A 13,184-nucleotide genomic window follows, 5' to 3' on the forward strand; every position below is an offset into this window, starting at 1 on the left:
ATTTTGGGACATGGTATGTGCTAGTATAGAGGCTAGTATAGATCCGAAGACATCTGGACAACAAGCTGTATATAGTTGTGACATAGATGAAAGAGAACGGAGAAGACGTCACCTGTGAATCACTGCATGTAAATGGTTTACGCTGCCACCGATCTAATCTGAGCGCTATGGTCACTCGTGGGGTTCATAGTGAGATGATATCTGGCACCTTTTAGCAAAAGTAACAATTTCCAGCATATCCTTATCATTGTTTTAAGTCATACTGGGAACTGTAGTTTCACGTACTACAATCTTCAGGGGCATGTTTTAACCCCTCTTGGCATTTGGTTTATTTGGTTATTAGTCTGGATTCACACATAGTTCGGTCAGTATTTTAAAAAAAATTTTTTGCCGAAACCAGAAGTGGAACCAACACAGTGGAAAAAATAATGGAAAGATTTGAACCTTTTTCTGTGTTCTGCATCCACTTCTTGTTTTAAAGGGACCCCCACGATCTCTGTGCAGCACCCAGTGTTCATTTAGAAAGATTGGATCAGGCGGTGGGGGTCATGACGTCTTGGCCACGCCCCCTCGTGATGTCACGGCCACACACCCTCAATGCAAGTCTATGGTAGGGGGCGTGGCGGCCGCCACGCCCCCTTCCATAGACTTGCATTGAGGGTGTGTGGCTGTGACATCACGAGTGGGCGTGGCCAAGACGTCACGACCCCCGCCGCCTGATCCAAGCCTTTGGAACAAAATGTTCCGAACGCTGGGGCAACGGCGTACCCCTTTAAAACAAAATACTGACCGGCATACTGGCCCTAATTTACTTACAGCATTCCGACTCTTTTTGTCTGTGTAAATTCTGAATATGCGACAGAAAAAAACAGACAGAATCAGAAACACTCAGAGTGAGGGGGAAAAAAAACTACAAAATGGGGGCGTTTTCAGGGAAAGAGGCGTGTTCTCTACATTTCATCCAAAATCACTCGTCTTTTCTGAAAACCACTCTGAAAATCACGTGAATTTTCTTAGAGGAAAACCCTATACTTTAAAGCATGTATAATGTTTCCGAAAGCAGAGTAAATTAGTAAATAGGTAAAGAAGAATTGTCCAGCGCACGTTCCCGTTAAAATCCAAATCTTTATTCAAGCATATACACCAGGTACGAAGGCAGGGTAGACACAGGTGACGCGTTTCAGCCCGTCAAAGGGCCTTAGTCATACCATGACTAAGGCCCTTTGACGGGCTGAAACGCGTCACCTGTGTCTACCCTGCCTTCGTACCTGGTGTATATGCTTGAATAAAGATTTGGATTTTAACGGGAACGTGCGCTGGACAATTCTTCTTTACCTTGCCATTGCCAGTACAGGGTACAGTCCGTACCAGTCCGTGCGCAGTAGGACGTAGGAGGTCGAGCTGAACACGGATTGCACAGCTTCCACAAATTAGTAAATACCATGGAAAAAAAAAGGTCGGAACAGCAAAAAACACAACAAAACTTACACTGCACTCTTGGTAAATCAGGGCCAATATGTGTGAACCCAGCATTAGGGTAATTATATTTTTCACAATGTTTACACTGCAAACATCCAGCATGCTAAAAAGGGACCTGTTAAAGGGGAATTCCAGGAAAAACATATATATATATATATATATATATATATATATATATATATACACGTATATATCAACTGGCTCCAGAAAGTTAAACAGATTTGTAAATGACTTCTATTAAAAAATCTTAATCCGTCCAGTAGTTATCAGCTGCTGAAGTTGAGTTGTTCTTTTCTGCCTGACCACAGTGCTCTCTGCTGACATCTCTGCTTGTCTCAGGAACTGTCCAGAGTAGGAGCAAATCCACATAGCATACCTCTAATGCTTCGGACAGTTCTTGAGACAAGCAGAGGTGTCAGCAGAGAGCACTGGTTTCAGACAGAAAAGAACAATTCAACTTCATCAGCTGATAACTACTGGAAGGATTAAGTTTTTTTTAATAGAAGTAATTTACAAATCTGTTTAACATTCTGGAGCCAGTTGATTTAAAAAAAAGGTTTTTCATGGAAAACCCCTTTAAATGGGTACTCCGGTGGAAAATGTTAAACAGAATGTTAAACAGATTTGTAAATTACTTCTATACAAAAAATAAAAAAAAATCTTAATCCTTCTAGTACTTATTAGCTGCTGAATACTACAGAGGAAATTCTTTTCTTTTTGGAACACAGAGCTCTCTGCTGACATCATGACCACAGTGCTCTCTGCTGACATGTCTGTCCATTTTAGGAACTGTCCAGAGCAGCATATGTTTGCTATGGGGATTTTCTTCTGCTCTGGACAGTTCTTAAAATGGACAGAGATGTCAGCAGAGAGCACTGTGGTCATGATGTCAGCAGAGGGCTCTGTGTTCCAAAAAGAAAAGAATTTCCTCTATAGTATTCAGCCGCTAATAAGTACTGGAAGGATTAAGATTTTTTAATAGAAGTAATTTACAAATCTGTTTAACTTTCTGGCACCAGTTGATTTAAAGGGTACCTCTCATCAAATAAACTTTTGATATATTTTAGATTAATGAATGTTAAATAACTTTCCAATAGCATGTTAATGAAAAATATGCTTCTTTCTATTGTATTTTTCCCGATCAGTCCTGTCAGTAAGCATTTCTGACTCATGCTGGAGTCCTAAACACTCAGAGCTGCCAGCCTGCTTTGTTCACAGCCAAACAGGCTGTGAACAAAGCAGGCTGGCAGCTCTGAGTGTTCTCCTTTGTGAACAAAGCAGACTGGCAGCTCGTAGTTTTTAGGACTCCAGCATGAGTCTGAAATGCTTGCTGCCAGGACTGGTAGGGAGACCCCTAGTGGTCATTTCTTCATAGTGGAAAATTAAATAGAAAGAAGCATATTTTTTAATAACATGCAATTGTAAAGTTATTCTGCATACATTAATCTATAATATATCAAAAGTTTTTTTGATGAGAGGTACCCTTTAAAAACAAAAAGTTTTCCATCGGAGTACCCCATTAAACATTAAAATCCTTATCCAGGTCTCACTCACTCTGATGTCATCAGGGTCCAGGCTGTGCTCGCTCCAGGCTGATGTGATGCTGCTGTTTAGGTTGGATCTTGACCTCCTTAGGTCCAATTCATCTTCATACACCTCGGCAATTTCTTCTCTCGGAGGGCCTCCTGCATGCAAGAACTAACACAGCCGCTTACATTGGGATCTGGCGAGAGAACATCTTCTAAATAAATGGATGAACACAAATATCATGAATTACCTTGGGCACAAACATCAGGGTGAGTGTCATTGTGACTGTTCCATGTGTGTGAATGAAGAAGAGAAGCAGTGTCCAATCCGGATGAAGTGATGGGACCATAACAAACCTAGAGTGAAGAAGACAATGTAACAGACGGTCACGGGGGAGGCTGTGAATTCTGCATCGCTTATCATGCTACATGGAGTCGGATGGTGCTATGAGTGCGTACCAACAAACCATGCTTATAGGACACACAACCAAAACTAGTTCTAGTTTATTTTAAAGGGGTACTCCGGAGGAAACCTTTTTATTTATTCATTTATTTTAATCAACTGGTGCCAGAAAGTTAAACAGATTTGTAAATTACTTCTATTAAAAAAATCTTAATCCTTCCAGTACTTATCAGCTGCTGACTACTACAGAGGAAATTCTTTTCTTTTAGGAACACAGAGCTCTCTGATGACATCACGAGCACAGTGCTCTCTGCTGACATCTCTGTCCATTTTAGGAACTGTCCAGAGCAGCATATATTTGCTATGGGGATTTTCTCCTACTCTGGACAGTTCTTAAAATGGACAGAGATGTCAGCAGAGAGCACTGTGCTCGTGATGTCAGCAGAGAGCTCTGTGTTTCAAAAAGAAAAGAATTTCCTCTGTACTATTCGGCAGCTAATAAGTACTGGAAGGATTAAGATTTTTTTTTTAATAGAAATAATTTACAAATCTGTTTAACTTTCTGGCAGCAGTTGATTTAAAATAAATTTAAAAAAAGTTTTCCACCGGAGTACCCCTTTAAGGATTATTTTTCAAAAATCGATGTGCGTACCATGGAGTGAAGTTGGAAAACAATGACATTTCCTTGCCCCTTGCCTCACCTGAGAATATGGAATGCAGTAGATATAAGCATCTCATTGTGTATGGCTAGTCCCATGTAACGCGGTTCGTGAAAAGCAGATGGCACCGTACGAGCTCCGTAACACAGGTAACTGCCCCAACAGAGGAAGAGCAACTCGGCTGTGGAGAGAGAACAGCGTTACAGTCAGGGTTTAGTTCTCGGCACTATATATTACCGTACGCTTCTTTCGCCATAATAATGATCTCCTGGTTTATTACTTGTGATATAATATTAAAATCAGATTTTTTTTTACATTTTTTTTTTTTTTTTTTATAATTTTCCCCTGTCGTGAGGGGAGGGAGGGAAGGGGACGGTAGGATAATGTAATAAAATTGTTTGCAATGTTCTGCTAAGAGAATTGTAATATTTATATGTATTTATATGTTTGTTGCAAAAATAAAAACTGGTAATAAAAAATAAATAAATAAATAAATCAGACTGGGCTTTTTTATTTTTTATTTTTATTTTTCCCTGACGTGAGGGGAGGGAAGGGAAGGGGAGGGTGGGATATTGTAATAAAATTGTTTGCAATGTTCTGCTAAGAGAATTGTAATATTTATATGTATTTATATGTTTGTTGCAAAAATAAAAACTATTAATAAAAAAAAAATCAGACTGGGCTTTTTTTTTTTTTTTTTTTTTTTTCCTGTCATGAGGGGAGGGAGGGAAGGGGAGGGTGGGATAATGTAATATAATTGTTTGCAATGTTCTGCTAAGAGAATTGTAATATTTATATGTATTTATATGTTTGCTGCAAAAATAAAAACTATTAATAAAAAAAAAAAATTAAAAAAAAATCAGACTGGGTTTCCCCCCCCCCCCCCCCCTGTCATGAGGGGAGGGAGGGAAGGGAAGGGTGGGATAATGTAATAAAATTGTTTGCAATGTTCTGCTAAGAGAATTGTAATATTTATATTAATATGTATTTGTATGTTTGTTGCAAAAATAAAAACTATTAATAAAAAAAAAAAAAAATCAGACTGGGCTTTTTTTTTAATTTTTTTTCCCCTGTCGTGAGGGGAGGGAGGGAAGGGGAGGGTGGGATAATGTAATAAAATTGTTTGCAATGTTCTGCTAAGAGAATTGTAATATTTATATGTATTTACCATATATGTTTGTTGCAAAAATAAAAACTATTAATAAATAAATAAATTTTAAAAAATCAGACTGGGCTTTTTTTTTTTTCCCCTGTCGTAAGGGGAGGGAGGGAAGGGGAGGGTGGGATATTGTAATAAAATTGTTTGCAATGTTCTGCTAAGAGAATTGTAATATTTATATGTATTTATATGTTTGTTGCAAAAATAAAAACTATTAATAAAAAAAATCAGACTGGGCTTTTTTTTTTTTTTTTTTCTTTTCCTGTCATGAGGGGAGGGAGGGAAGGGGAGGGTGGGATAATGTAATATAATTGTTTGCAATGTTCTGCTAAGAGAATTGTAATATTTATATGTATTTATATGTTTGCTGCAAAAATAAAAACTATTAATAAAAAAAAAAAATAAAAAAAAAAATCAGACTGGGTTCCCCCCCCCCCCCCCCCCCTGTCATGAGGGGAGGGAGGGAAGGGAAGGGTGGGATAATGTAATAAAATTGTTTGCAATGTTCTGCTAAGAGAATTGTAATATTTATATTAATATGTATTTGTATGTTTGTTGCAAAAATAAAAACTATTAATAAAAAAAAAAAAAAATCAGACTGGGCTTTTTTTTTAATTTTCTTTCCCCTGTCGTGAGGGGAGGGAGGGAAGGGGAGGGTGGGATAATGTAATAAAATTGTTTGCAATGTTCTGCTAAGAGAATTGTAATATTTATATGTATTTACCATATATGTTTGTTGCAAAAATAAAAACTATTAATAAATAAATAAATTTTAAAAAATCAGACTGGGCTTTTTTTTTTATTTTTTTTCCCCTGTCGTGAGGGGAGGGAGGGAAGGGGAGGGTGGGATATTGTAATAAAATTGTTTGCAATGTTCTGCTAAGAGAATTGTAATATTTATATGTATTTATATGTTTGTTACAAAAATAAAAACTATTAATAAAAACAAAAATAAAAAATAAAAATAAATAAAAATCGGCTTAAAGGACTTACCCAGGGACATCATGTAGTCCCAGCGATCATAATCACATGTGTAAAAGATCAGGCCTTCTTGCGTTTGTGTGCGGATGACCACAGGAACACCTCTTTGCAAATTCTCCAGTGTCCCTACAGTCCATGCCGCAAGGAACCAGATACAAACCGTCACTATGATGCACAGCATTCGTAGTAAGCGCATACTCGTCATGTAGGGGACGCGCTGGGCCGTCCTCGATAGGAACACTTTCATTACCCTGTTGGCGTAGTAGATGTTACAATATATCAGTCCGTGCAAAGATCAATGCCCAACTGAACTCATATCATCTCCAATCTTACCTGTACAATTTTAGCACAATGGTCCCGTATACTATACAGAACCCAAGTAGACGGAACCATCGGAGTGCTATGCAGCGAAACACGCCGGGTTTAAAATACACGATAAATACCTGCAATCCAAAAAACGGGCTTTTAGGGAAAACAAGAACTTGTCAAGGGCTGATGTATTGCAGCAGATCATATGTGTAACTCACTGGAAAGTAGAGCAGCAGTGACCCGAAAAGGATTGTCTCCAGGAGCAGAAGACCCGAGGCTCGAATCCTCTGTATGGGAAGAGTCAAGATGCAGGGGTTGTCAAGATGTCTCAGGACGTAGATGAGCATCCTTTTGGCAATGCAGCTGTTCCTTAAAGGGGTACTCCGCTGCTCAGCGTTTGGAACAAACTGTTCCGAACGCTGGAGCCGGCAGCTTGTGACATCTAGTCCCGCCCCTCATGACATCACGCTCCGCCCCCTCAATACAAGTCTATGGGAGGGGTCGTGACGGCCGTCACGCCCCCTCCCATAGACTTGTATTGAGGGGGGCGGAGCGTGATGTCATGGGGGGGTGGGGCTATGACCTTACGAGCTGACGGCTCCGGCGCTCGGAACATTTTGTTCCAAACGCTGAGCAGCGGAGTACCCCTTTAACAACATTGTACATATGGAGGTCCATATACTAAAATGAAAATACCTTCAGTACTAACTATAATCATTGTGTAGTTGTCAACTATAGCTATATGGTGATATATAATAGAGAAACTAAAATATCATGGAGTTTAGCCATGTATATTACTTTTATAATACAGCAATGTAAATATACATCGGCATGACCAGGAATGAACATGTCAGCCAATGTTTAGCGATTATCTGCCTGGTTAAGTAAACACCGCTATTCCATATAACGTTACAATTCCTAGGCACTTTTTGTTTAAAGGGAACCTCTCATCAAATAAACTTTTGATATATTTTAGATTAATGAATGTTGAATAACTTTCCAATAACATGTTAATGAAAAATATGCTTCTTTCTATTGTATTTTTCCCGATCAGTCCTGTCAGCAAGCATTTCTGACTCATGCTGGAGTCCTAAACACTCAGAGCTGCCAGCCTGCTTTGTTCACAGCCAAACAGGCTGTGAACAAAGCAGGCTGGCAGCTCTGAGTGCTCTCCTTTGTGAACAAAGCAGACTGACAGCTCGTAGTGTTTAGGACTCCAGCATGAGTCTGAAATGCTTGCTGCCAGGACTGGTAGGGAGACCCCTAGTGGTCATTTCTTCAAAGTGGAAAATTAAATAGAAAGAAGCATATTTTTTAATAACATGCAATTGTGAAGTTATTCTGCATACATTAATCTATAATATATCAAAAGTTTTTTTGATGAGAGGTACCCTTTAAACTTATGCTGTGTCTCTGTTATCCCTGCTGGAAACGTATGAATAGACTAATATCCAGGTGTTACTCCTCTTATTAACATTGGGACTTGTCTCTTTACATTCCAACACTGTCCAGTCAAGTGTGTTATTAAAATGAAGGAAAGTAACAACCAGTTGTCGATGTTTATACTTATACCTAACACATTTCCAAGAGTAATAACAGAGGAACAGTAAGGAGTTCTAAAAAACTTTGAGCTAGAATGATTTCAAGTGCAAATATTTACTAAAGCAGACATGTCAAGAGAACAGACGAGTCCCATTTAAAGGGGTACTCCGGTGGAAAACTTTTTTTTTTTAATCAACTGGTGCCAGAAAGTTAAACAGATTTGTAAATTACTTCTATTAAAAAATCTTAATCCTTCCAGTACTTATTAGCTGCTGAATACTACAGAGGAAATGGTTTTCTTTTTGGAACACAGAGCTCTCTGCCTACATCATGACCACAGTGCTCTCTGCTGACATCTCTGTCCATTTTAGGAACTGTCCAGAGCAGCATATGTTTGCTATGGGGATTTTCTCCTGCTCTGGACAGTTCTTAAAATGGACAGAGATGTCAGCAGAGAGCACTGTGCTCTTGATGTCAGAAGAGAGCTCTGTGTTCCAAAAAGAAAACTATTTCTTCTGTAGTATTCAGCAGTTAATAAGTACTGGAAGGATTAAGATTTTTTAATAGAAGTAATTTACAAATCTGTTTAACTTTCTGGCACCAGTTGATTAAAAAAAAAAAGTTTAAAGGAGATGTCCGGTGCAGAATTTCTCTTCCATCCTTCCCGGGATGCAAAAAAAGACAAAACAAACTTTCACTTACTTTCCTACATTCCCCCGGAGCTCCACAACAGCTGATCGGTCGGCCGGGCTGTTTGCTTCCTACTTCCCTTAGAACGGTACGTCACACAGCGCTTCAGCCTATCACCAGCCGCAGCGATGTCCCGCCTCGGCTGGTAATAGGCTGAAGCGCTGTGTGACGTACCATTCTAAGGGAAGTAGGAAGCAAACAGCCCGGCCGACCGATCAGCTGTTGTGGAGCTCCGGGGGAATGTAGGAAAGTAAGTGAAAGTTTTTTTTGTTTTTTTTTTGCAGCCCAGGCAGGATGGAAGAGAAAAAGTCTGGGCCGGACACCTTTAAATTTCTTGATTTAAAAAAAAAAAAAGTTTTCCACGGGAGTCACCTTTAAGGAGGTCTTGTCACCACTATTGACATGTCTGCTTTAGTAAACAATTGTATTCCTCATAAATGAATGTAACACATTTTTTCTAACCCTTTGTTGTGCCATTCCTCTTTTATTCTTCCTGTAAATTTATGAATAATAAAAAATAAAATAAAAACTCCCAGGGGTCCCATGAAACTACTGTGTCCTACTGCTTCTTCCTTCTGATCTAGCCTGCGGGGGCACTGAGTCTGGCAGTTGTATACATGCAGCAATTTCACATGAATTTTGGTCAAATGAGAACTTGTAGTCACACATTCATTGCCCTGCTAATATGGGAAGTAGGATGTCTCTGTACACCGACCTCCCAAAGCATCTGTCAGAGGCACACAATATAAAGCAGGTAAGTCATATATAGTATGTAATATATAGTATGTAATGCACCAGGTTGCCATGTAAGCTCTTTCCAATAGGGGTTATCCAGCTTTTAAAAACCAAACAATTTTAAATGCACCAAATACAAAAAAGTAACAAACCGTTACTTCCGCCGCCGTTCACACACCTATCGCCCGTTCAGCCTCCAGTCAGTGCTCCAGTGTTACTTTAGCAGCAGACATCACTTATTTGCCGTGGCCAATCAGCGGTCTTAGTCATGTTCCATACTTCTGGCATCATGGCTCCTATCAGCGTTGATGCCATACGGACTCGGCCGCCAAGGCTGCTGATTGGCTGCATTGGCTCAGCACTGTGACGTTCAGTGAGCCCCTCTGAGTTACCAATGAACTTTCACTTTAGGGGTACTCCGCTGCTCAGCGTTTAGAACAAACTGTTCCGAACACTGGAGCGGGCACCGGGAGCTCGTGACATCATAGCTCCGCCCCCTCATGACATCACGCCCCGCCCCCTCAATGCAAGTCTAAGGGAGGGGGCATGACGGCTGCCTGTATTTGTAGCACAGTATAAGTGTTAATTTTACGAAACCTAAAGGGGTATTTCGGGTTTATACATTTTATAAATGATAAGATGTATGATAACAGGGGTCACGCCGCTGGGGACCTCCACGATCTTGGTGCAGCCCCTGGCATTCTGTGCCGGACACTGCTTCTGAGACGGGGACATGACATCACGGCCACGCCCCCAAGTGACGTCACGCCACGCCCCCTCCATTCATGGGTGTGGGAGGGGACGTGACGGCCATCATGCCCCCTCCCATAGACATGAATGGAGGGGGTGTAACGTCATGAGGGGGCATGACCATGACGTCATGTTGCCGTCTCGGAAACAGCGTCTGGCACAGAATTCCGGTGGCTGCACCGAGATGGCAGCGGTCCCCAGCGACCCCTGCGATCATACATCTTATCCCCTATTCTTTGGATAGGGGATGAGATGTATAAACCCGAAATACCCCTTTCATTTCCAAACTTTATGGGAAAAGAAAAACTTTCACAAACTCACTTTGCTCTCTCGGAAGTTGTAAGACACCAGCATACTCAAGAAGACTCCCAACATTGCAGAAGCTTGTAATGACAGCACAGTCACCCGCAGAGCCCATTCTTCTTTCACCGTGCACGGCGAGCTATCCACACAAGTGGCGCAGCCTTTACTACAAGGTAGACAGGACGTGGCCCCAAGGTAAGAGTTGTCTTGGCCTGCAGGGCGTACATGTATATATATAAATGAGTGATACAGACCCATATGGTGTAATCTGGTTTGTAAACACGCAGAGGAATTGTTACACACACGAGAAATACAAAAATGATAATAGCATACATCTATAAGAAGACACACCTATGTACGGATACACATAGACATTTGCACACAGTGTTACATTACCCTCGGGCTGTCTCCTGTAATAGCCAGGCTGGCACATGCATCGGTACCTGCCCAAGATGGAGCCGTCTCTTTCATCCGACACGCACTATGGGGGGATACGCAGCTCAGAACATGCCAACTACATGACACTACTTATACTGGACATTTTAAGTATTCATCCCATACTGGGGATTAAAAATAAACATAAATAGAACTCCAGTTTTGACTGTAATGTCAATATCCGAGGGAAGCTTAAAATATATACATATATTAAAGGAATGTGTCAGCTCTATTGCTGTTAAAGGGGTTATCCAGGAAAAAACATATATATATATATATATATATATATATATATATATATATATATATATATATATATATATATCAACTGGCTCCAGAAAGTTAAACAGATTTGTAAATTACTTCTATTAAAAAATCTTAATCCTTTCAGTACTTATGAGCCTCTGAAGTTGAGTTGTTCTTTTCTGCCTAACTGCTCTCTGATGACACCTGTCTTGGGAACTGTCCAGAGAAGAAGCAAATCCCCATAGCAAACCTCTTCTTATTTATTTATTTATATAGCGCCTACACATTCCGCAGCGCTTGGACCTCTCTGCGGCTTTTGACACTGTGGATCACCAACTCCTCAGTAGTCTCCACTCCATCGGTCTCAAGGACTCTGCTCTCGCCTGGTTTTCCTCCTATCTCTCCGGCTGCTTCTTTAGCGTCTCGTTTTCTGGCTCTACTTCTTCTCCTCTTCCCCTTGCTGTCGGGGTTCCCCAGGGATCGGTCCTGGGTCCTCTACTCTTTTCACTCTACACATCCCCCATTGGAAAAACAATCAGTAGATTTGGTTTCCAGTGCTACCTCTACGCTGATGACACCCAACTCTATACCTCCTCCGCCAACATCACCCCTGCACTCCTACAGAATACCAGTGACTGTCTCTCTGCCGTCTTAGACATCATGTCCTCTTTATATCTGAATATCTCTTCTACTCTGTGCAGTTCCCGAGACAAGCAGAGATGTCAGCAGAGAGCACTGTTGCCAGACAGAAAAGAACAACTCAACTTCATCAGCTGATAATTATTGGAAGGATTAAGATTTTTTAACAGAAATAATTTACAAATCTGTTTAACTTTCTGGAGCCAGTTCATATTTAAAAAAAAGTTTTTTTTTCCTGAAATACCCCTTTAAGCATTGCAATCACTATTGTATAACTACTGATAGTGAACGTCAAACTTATAAAATCACCTTTTTATTTCTCAGCCAAGTGTCAAGGAGGCAGGGCCAAACTGCTCAGGTGTCACAGCCTGGTACACCTCCTCTCTTAACCTCACCTCCCAATATATAGAGCCCATATAGAGCACTGTATGTCAGTAAAGGAGGGGCTGGGAAGTGAGAACAAGGGAGGAGACCTGCCAGGTTGTGGCACTTGAGCAGCTCTCCCCGCCTTTATGACACTTGGCTGGGAAATAAAAAGGCTATTGTAAAAGTTTGACAACCACTATCAGCTCCAGATGCAGGTTGGTTTATACCATAACAGCTATCCATACGGTGTCTGTAGCTAATAGAGCAGACAGATTCCCTTTTAAAAGGTTTGTAAAGGATTAGAAAAGATACAGTTGCACGAAAGTAAGTGACCCCTTCAAATGTACCAGGATTTCTGCATTGATTACTATTAAAATGCGGTTTAATATTTTACTTTGTCACAGTTCTGGACAAACACAAAGTAACTAAACTAATAACACATAGACAGTTGTACTATTCATGTCTTTTATTTAGCCCATTGTGTAAACACCCACAGTGTAGAGAGAAAAAAAATGTGGTAATGACTTCTGTGGTGAACCGATTCACCGATGTATTGTCCATAAAATAAAGTCACAGTCAATAAAGTTATACTCTTCCTGTAAGTGGGCACCCTATTCAGATGACTTCAATCCAAAGAACCCAAGGTTTTAAGTAAAAGAACCACAGAAGCCTTTATAAACCACGAAAACCTCTGTTCAAGTGTCCACAATTAGTAAACACTGAACATGAATGGGGTTCACGGAAGAACGTCACAAAAATAAAAAGACAAACCAACTGGCCCATCTCAGATTTGCCCAAAAACTTCAAGTTCTATGGACAAAAGAGGCAAGAGTGGAACTTTTTAGTACAAATGCACAGTAATGGAGGGAAAAGAGGAGCCTGCACACCAACACCCAAACCTCAACTCAACCATATGGGGGAGGGAACATTATGGTTTGGGGCTTCTTGCTGCCGGAGGACCA

The 13,184-nt window shown here is 40.5% G+C and overlaps 1 protein-coding gene across 2 annotated transcripts in view; it reads right to left on the reverse strand.

Moving 5' to 3' along the window:
• The window catches only part of GPR179 (G protein-coupled receptor 179), a 58,631-nt gene that overhangs the window by 4,319 nt on the left and 41,128 nt on the right, over positions 1–13,184 (reverse strand). For both annotated transcript variants that reach the window (XM_056549152.1, XM_056549151.1), the window contains 8 exons: positions 10,933–11,017; positions 10,555–10,748; positions 6,735–6,803; positions 6,541–6,650; positions 6,220–6,458; positions 4,110–4,248; positions 3,257–3,362; positions 3,034–3,177 (listed from right to left, as the gene is read on the reverse strand). In XM_056549152.1, the coding sequence (XP_056405127.1) occupies positions 3,034–3,177; positions 3,257–3,362; positions 4,110–4,248; positions 6,220–6,458; positions 6,541–6,650; positions 6,735–6,803; positions 10,555–10,748; positions 10,933–11,017 (1,086 nt within the window). The remainder of the gene's footprint in view (positions 1–3,033; positions 3,178–3,256; positions 3,363–4,109; positions 4,249–6,219; positions 6,459–6,540; positions 6,651–6,734; positions 6,804–10,554; positions 10,749–10,932; positions 11,018–13,184) is intronic.

Source organism: Hyla sarda, chromosome 12 (genome assembly GCF_029499605.1).
Source record: "Hyla sarda isolate aHylSar1 chromosome 12, aHylSar1.hap1, whole genome shotgun sequence".
Classification (NCBI taxonomy): Eukaryota; Metazoa; Chordata; class Amphibia; order Anura; family Hylidae; genus Hyla; species Hyla sarda.